Source organism: Manacus vitellinus, unplaced genomic scaffold, assembly GCF_001715985.3.
Source record: "Manacus vitellinus isolate BGI_N305 unplaced genomic scaffold, ASM171598v3 scaffold_148_pilon, whole genome shotgun sequence".
NCBI classification, from domain to species: domain Eukaryota; kingdom Metazoa; phylum Chordata; class Aves; order Passeriformes; family Pipridae; genus Manacus; species Manacus vitellinus.
The window spans coordinates 138,797-146,030 of NW_021939057.1; the positions used below are offsets into that span (position 1 = coordinate 138,797).

Below are 7,234 nucleotides of genomic sequence, written 5' to 3' on the forward strand. Positions count from 1 at the left end.
CGGAGCCGCCCGGAGCGCGCAGACGGGCGAATCTTGTTTACAAACTTCCACTTTTCCACTTAAAACCCACGGCTGGGTTTTGCCCCGTCCCTGGAATGTCCAAGGCCGGGCCGGACGGCGCTCGGAGCAGCCCGGGCTGCTGGAAGGTGTCCCTGCCCATGGCAGGGGTGCAACGGGAGGAGTTTTAAGGTCCCTTCCAACCCAGACCGTTCCACGAAAGACCGAGGAATAGTGAGAAAGCCCCTTAGGAGCGGGTGGAAGTGCAGGAACCCGGCCCGGAACCCCCCCGGTGCTGCCCTGTCCGGCGCGGGTGAGGCGCTGGATCCTCTCTCTCCACGTGCATCCCGGGCGGGATCCCGCGCTCCCGGGGAGCCCGAATTCACTGCCTTCCTCGGGGCCCTCCTGGCGCCGCCTCAGCGACCTGAAAGCGGCGGGAGCTGCTCGTGGCAGAGCTCTGGCTCGGTGTGAGTGTTCCCTCAGAACGCGCGGGGAAGACGAGATGGAGTTTTTCATGTGCGGGACGACTTTTAAGAAGGAAATGTGGCCGTGGAAGGGCTGTGCTGCCCCCGGAGCTGCCGTTCCCACACCTCCAGCGGCAGGACAAGGGGGAATGGCTTCAGACTGCCAGAGGGCAGGGGGAGGTGGGATACCGGGAAGAAATTCCTCCCTGTTCGGGTGCTGAAGCACTGGAATGGATTTCCCAGAGGCTGCCCCATCCCTGGAAGTGTCCAAGGCCAGGTTGGACGGGGCTTGGAGCAACCTGGGCTAGTGGAAGGTGTCCCTGCCCATGGCAGGGGGTGGAATGGGATGAGGGTTATGGTCCCTTCCAGCCCAGGCCATTCCGTGGTTCTGTGACCTCTACGTGTCTGGCTGGAATGTCTGGAGGTTGTAGCACTTGCTGAGGTTTTATTTTGTCAGGAATTTGGTCTGAGGACAGAGTTACCCCTCGGGGACTGGTGGCTTTTGGTCCCTTGTCCCCAGTCAGGCGTTTTACTTGTGTTCTGAAACCCCAGACTGGAGCTGCTTCATCCTAACGTGACTGAAAGCGAGAGGGACGTGATAAAGTTGGACTTTTTTTTGTTTAATTTCTGTAAAGTTCACCATCCTGAAACTGCAGCGCTGCTCCCTCTGCATGGAGCTGTCTAAAATCTAAAATGAGGCTTTTTTTAGTTAAAAAAGCACCTTTCCGGGGTTGATAAGTGGAAAGAAAACTAATTGAGTAAAACAGGTTTTATTGCTGTCTGGGGGGTAAATCCTGCTGGGAATCTGACTCCTGCAGTGTCCTCGGGCTGTGGGAGCTCCCAGGATGCTCCCAGGAGACAAAGGCAGGATTCCATAGGCACAGGATACAAGGAGGACAGGTTTGGAAACGCCATGAACAGTGGGATTTGAGATTCCACTCGGGAGTTCAGCGGGTCAGAAGCTGCTGCTGTGCCAGAGACGGGGATATCCAGGGATATCCAGGGATATCCAGGCTGGAAGCACAGCCCCCAGGAGCCACCGTGGATCAGGCAGAGCCATGAGGGCTCTGGGGTGAAGCTGAGCCTCCACGTTGCCTATCAGTGCTGCTGGGAAGCTTCTAGAACCTGTTCCACCGTGCTGGAATCACAGTTGTCATCGGAATGTGGCGACTGGAAGAGCCAGAGGAGCTTGGGAAGTCCCCAGAACGCGGGTGGATGGGACAGAGGAAACCCTCTGGAGTGGGACACAGTGCCTTGTTCCCTGGGACCCACACGGGAGGGAGCACGGTGGAGTCACCTCCTCCTTCCCAAAGAGTCCCGGGGCTGAGGGATAACCAGAGCCCCCCTGGCAGGAGGCCGAGGCTCCGTGGGGACAGAACTCTGTGCAACAGGTGATCTGCTCCCGAGTCCTGGCGGTGCCTCAGCGCCTGTGAGAGGAGGAGATGGCTCCGTGGGGGTGTGGGAGCAGCTCTGGAGCGCGGGGAGCACGTGCAGGGCTGCTCCGTGTGGTTTGTCTCCTGGGAATCTCCGTGTGGGCAGGAGACGCAAACGAGCCGCGGCTTCCGCCTCGTCCCAGCCCTGGGAGCTCCGGGAACGGGGAGTTCTGGCTGGAGCTCACGGGGAGGTTTTCCCTCCTCCCTTTGGGAGGGCGAGATTGGAAAAGCAGATAAAGGAAGGAGAGGCAGCTCAGGGTGGCGAGTGCTGAATTCATTCCTGGGGAAGCGGCACAGGTTTGGGGGCAGAAACGTGAATTGTGGTCGAGTCAAATTTATTTGGGATCTCATCCCTCTCCAGCTCGGATGTGTGTGTGTGTTTTCCTTGAGCTGAGCAAGATTTTTGGACGTGCTGTGAGTTTTGTGCCTCAAACCCCCCCTCTGGGCGGAGATCCCGAGGTCACGAAGGCCGGGATGTGTGTGGCTCCTGGGAAGGCTGGAGATGTCTCCATTGACATTGAGAACTGGGAAGTGTTAACACTGTTCAGCCCCTGCGTCACCCGGGCAGGGACACTGAGATTTCTGTTGGGTAACGGGGCTGGAGTGACGTCCCCCGGTGTCCCACGCTGGGGGAACAGAGTGGGGCATTTCTCCTCCTCTTTTCCTCTGAGAGTCTTTCATTCCCTGTTAGAAGAGGATACTCGTGCCCAAGAAGGAATTAAAAATACCCCAGTAAGAAAAGTCCTGCTGTGCTGCTGCACTTTACCTGGGTAAGGTGATAATTAACATTCCCTGAAGTGCAGCTGCAAGGGGAAGCGTCAGGTTTTCTCTCCTGGAACAGCATTTCGCTGAAACTCGAGGTTGAATTCAGAATGCACTTGTTTTCGTGTTCTTGGAAGTTAAATCCTTGGACACTGGCCTCTGACCAGGTGTTCCTGCACCCACCAGAGGCATCGTGGCAGTTCTGCTGCTGCCCCAGCCTTTCCCTGAGCTGGCACCGGTGTAGCCAAGTCCCCGTGGCACTGGGGGAGCTCAGAGCTGGCTGGTTTGGGGGTCAGCTGGGGCTGGGCTGGGCCCTGCTGTGGTTCATCCTGAGGACATGTGGATGGGAGCAGGTAGGAACGTTTAGGGAACGTGCAGGCCCTCGGTGAGTCACCTCACAAAATGTGTCACAGCTCCGTGCCAAGAATTAATCAATTGGTGATCAGGTGAGTCAAAACCTGACCTGACAGTTTAGCAAAGGTCACCTTAATAAATGGTCTGAAAAGTTAATAATTGTGCTTCTAGAGCAGCACTGAGCCCAAAGGGATGAGTTCTAAGATCCCTCCCAACCCATTGCATGATTCTGTGATCTCAGGAAGACAGAGGAGTGTGAGAAACACCCGTGGCCTCTGTGCCTTAGCAACAGCCCTGCTGGGAGGCTGTTTGGTTCCCCTGGAATGCAGGCGTTCCCTGGGCTTGGCCACAGTTGCCAGGGAATAACTGGAGGGGGAGGGAGGAGGGTGGCCAGGCCCTGCTGGGTCTCTTTCCCCAGTCCACTGAGCACGGCCAGAGCGTTGCAGGTGAGTCCTCAGTGTGGAACTGCAAACACCAGAGCTGCCCTGGACATGCTGTTACTTACTATGGTGGTTTTGGAAAGGGAGGAGAATTCCAAAGTGTGTGGGAGTTCCAGTCTGAGTATGCAGGAGGATCTAGGAAGAGTTTGGAGCAAGGATTCTCCAGCTCTCCTACCTGTGCTGACACCAGCTGGGTCTTCATCATAGTAAATCTATTTTTTAACAGTGTCAGTGCCCAAAAAGGTTTTCTCAGTGGTTTTGCTTGGGCTTGGTTTTAACTCTTAGGGTGACAAAAAGCACCCTGAAATCTGCCCAGGCAGCTGTGGGAGGGGGTGGAGCTTCTGCCTCATCTGTACTAGCTCATCTTCAAGTTTATCACAATTTTGATCTGCTGAAACATTTATTTCAGTCTCTCAGATTCCAGTGGCTCCTCCCAGGAGCTCTTCGGGGGTGTTACACACTGAGTGCATCGTTTCTTTTATTCACATCTCTTTCCATTCTTAAGCACCTCTAAAGATGAATAATGAGCTCGAAATGCAGGTTTTGAACACGGGAGGGAAGGTTTCTAGTTGAATTTATTGATGAAATGCCCAAACCTGCTGTGCCCACAGGCAGCCTGCCTCTGCCAAGTGGTACGACCGGAGGGACTACGTCTTTATCGAGTTCTGTGTCGAAGACAGCAAAGATGTTAATGTAAATTTTGAAAAGTCCAAACTCACGTTCAGGTGAGTAACTCGGGCACAGGGAGGTCCCTGAGGGCTGAGGAGAAGCAGATTTGTTCTACAACGTGTTCTGGGCTAAACACCAACTTATTTTTCTCTTTGCAGTTGTCTTGGAGGAAGTGACAACTTTAAACATTTAAATGAAATCGACCTTTTTAATAATATCGATCCAAATGTGAGTATCCCGAGCCTCCTCTTGGGTGTTCTTAGTGCTGGAACCTGGTGAGTCACTGGAACAGGTTGTCCAGAGAAACTGTGGATGTTCCATCCCTGGAAGAGTTCAAGGATAGGTTGGATGGGACTTGGACCAACCTGGTCTAGTGGAAGGTGTTCCTGCCCACAGCAGGAGGTGGAGTGGGATGATCTTTAACCCAAACCATTCTGGACTTCTGTGGTCCTAAAAAATACCATCTGTTCTTTAGGCTGCTCCTGGGATTTTGGGACAAAGAGTTCCTTAGCCTGTAAGAATAGGCTTGAACTCAGATCCGTGGAAGTGTTTTTCAGGAGAGTATTTTATCCTGAAGTGTTTTTCAGGATAAAGAATAAGTGGAGAGGTTAAGACAGATGAGGGATGTCAGCAGTTGGTGGTGAAGCTCATCCTGATGGTACTAATGGGTATTTGCTCTTTTTCAGGAATCAAAGCATAAAAGAACAGACAGATCCATCTTATGTTGTTTACGAAAAGGAGAGTCTGGTCAGGCATGGCCAAGGTTAACAAAAGAGAGGGCAAAGGTGGGTTTGGGCACCTGCTGCCCCCCCTGGCTTTTAATTTGTGCATATTTGGGTCATGTTGGAATTATGGAGCAGTTTTGGGTCACTTTTCCTGCTCCCGATCCGGCAGCAGCTCTCGTTAACCTGCCTGGTCTGATGACAGCCGGGTTCTTCCTTGTCCTTAAAAGATTCCTTGTCCTTAAGTAACTCCTTGTGTTGGTGCAGCTCAACTGGCTCAGCGTGGACTTCAACAACTGGAAAGACTGGGAAGATGATTCAGATGAAGACATGTCCAATTTCGATCGCTTTTCCGAGGTAGGGGTGAGGAATTCCTGCAGTTCGGGGTTTGCAGGGCAATTAATCCCAGGTTTTCTTGCATCCTGACCTTGTAATTCCTGCCTGGGGGCAGCTGTCCTGTCAAAGCAGCTGGGGGCTGTTGGTTTAGAACCATTTCAGGCTGGTTTTGGAGGAGAATGGGGTTGGATTCACCCCGACTCGTGGCTGTTCTCTCTCTGGGCAGATGATGAACAACATGGGTGGAGACGACGACGTAGATTTGCCAGAAGTAGATGGGGCAGATGATGTGAGTATGTGGTTGGAGTAAACACGGGCAGGGCTGCTTAAAAAGTCTTGTGCTCCCTCTTGAGCACTGCAGAAGGCTTAAATAGCCCCAAACCTTGTTTGGACAGGTGATGTCACCTGGGGAAGTCACCTCCCTCTCTCTCAGCAGTGCTGAGGGCAGTGGGGGCACCATGCAGTTTGGAGTCTGTGTCTCTCTGCAGTGGCTCTGTGGGCTCTGCAGAGGCCAAACTGAGCTCACTGAGTCCTGTGGAACCCGGAGTTCCTCAAAATCCCTGCTCTGCCTAAAGGGGATCCAGCTTGGTGCTGGATTTGGGAGCAGCAGCTCGTTCCTGGGGGGTGGTGTTAGAGGCAAGGCGCTTTCAGGGCCATCTGTTCCACTTAATGTTGTTTCTTTTCCTTTGCAGGACTCACCAGACAGTGATGATGAAAGTAAGTTGTTGTTTTCCCCTCACACAGCTGCTGAACCACCCCGGCCTCGGGCAGGGCCGGCAGATGTTCCCCCGTCCATCCCATGAGTCCTGGCAGGAGATGAAGCCAGTGCTGGGAGACAGCCTAATCTGGGAAAGCCTCTCCACACAAGCCCCAAATACCACTTTGACCTTCTGAGGCAGCTGCAGTCCCAAGGAGGCTTCAGCTTCAGGAGCAGCACGTGCTCGGGGTGGCTCTGGCACAGATCTCCCTTGGGGAGAGCCAGGAGGGAGGGCAGAGGCCCCAAACTGCTTCGTGCCCTCCTTGGTTGAGGGCCAGGTCGTCTTGCTCGTGTCCCTTGTGACATAATGGGGCTCTGGTAGCTTTTAGAAAAACAAATAGCCAAAAAAAAACATTACCCCACAATCCAGCCCTAAAACAATTCTCTTCTCTCTCTCTCTCTCTAGAAATGCCGGATCTGGAGTAAGGAAAACTGTCGTCTTCAGGGTTTTGGGGAAAGAACTTCATCACAACATTTCATAATTGAGATAAGAATTCCTGAGTTGATAGCCCTAAAGGGAGATCCTGCATCCTTTAACCCATTTTCAGTCCATTTTAAATGGCTTCACTGATGGTAGGTGTGTCCCATGGCACGGGGCGGTCTTAAGCCACGAGAGGCAATAACGTTATGCATGAACCGTTTTCCAGACTTCCAAAAAAAGACAAACCAACCCCCCAATTGAGGTGTAGGCAATCCGTACAGAACAGTTGCAATAAAGTTTACAGAGCCTCCTTGCCTCGTAGCAGATGTAATTACAATGGGAGAACCCCTGAATCTACACCAAATGGTTAAGCATTTTTTTCCCCCCCCCTTCCTCCTCCACGGCCTGAAATTGTCTGTTTGTACCGGGAACAAAACTTGTTGTCATTGGCTCCCCAAATTCAGCAGGCGAGGCAACATCCCTCCGTGGTGTCTTCAGGTCTGTTCCACTAAAGTTCGTATTGAAAAGGAAAACCTAAAACTTCTCCTCGTTTGGTGTTGGGCCCCCCCGAGCCCCCGAGCGGTGCCGGTGGCCGGAGCCTGTCCCTGGTTCCGTGTGACCCCCCCAGACCTCCCCCCTCCTCGCCCGGGGGGAGTGGCTGTACATTGTTTGCTTTGTCAATCTGTACATTTAGACCAAATCGTATTTGCACTGTGGGTTTGGCAGCGAGTGACAGACCGTGGGGCCTGCGACCGGGCTGAGAAACCTCAATTTATGTTCAGAGCAGCTGGGATTTTTTTAATGTCTGCATTCTTTCTAATAAACTGTTGAAGACTCCCCTGGCTCTCCCTTCGGCCTGGGCCTTGTGCATTCCTCACC

At 53.1% G+C, this 7,234-nt stretch overlaps 1 protein-coding gene across 1 annotated transcript in view; it reads left to right on the forward strand.

The window, feature by feature from the left end:
- The window catches only part of PTGES3 (prostaglandin E synthase 3), an 8,482-nt gene extending 1,285 nt beyond the window's left edge, over positions 1 to 7,197 (forward strand). The window contains exons 2-8 of the mRNA XM_018068840.2: positions 4,062 to 4,175; positions 4,278 to 4,347; positions 4,806 to 4,904; positions 5,109 to 5,198; positions 5,404 to 5,466; positions 5,870 to 5,894; positions 6,341 to 7,197. Of these exons, the coding sequence (XP_017924329.2) occupies positions 4,062 to 4,175; positions 4,278 to 4,347; positions 4,806 to 4,904; positions 5,109 to 5,198; positions 5,404 to 5,466; positions 5,870 to 5,894; positions 6,341 to 6,360 (481 nt within the window). The 3' untranslated portion in view covers positions 6,361 to 7,197. The remainder of the gene's footprint in view (positions 1 to 4,061; positions 4,176 to 4,277; positions 4,348 to 4,805; positions 4,905 to 5,108; positions 5,199 to 5,403; positions 5,467 to 5,869; positions 5,895 to 6,340) is intronic.
- The last annotated feature ends 37 nt before the right edge of the window (positions 7,198 to 7,234 follow it).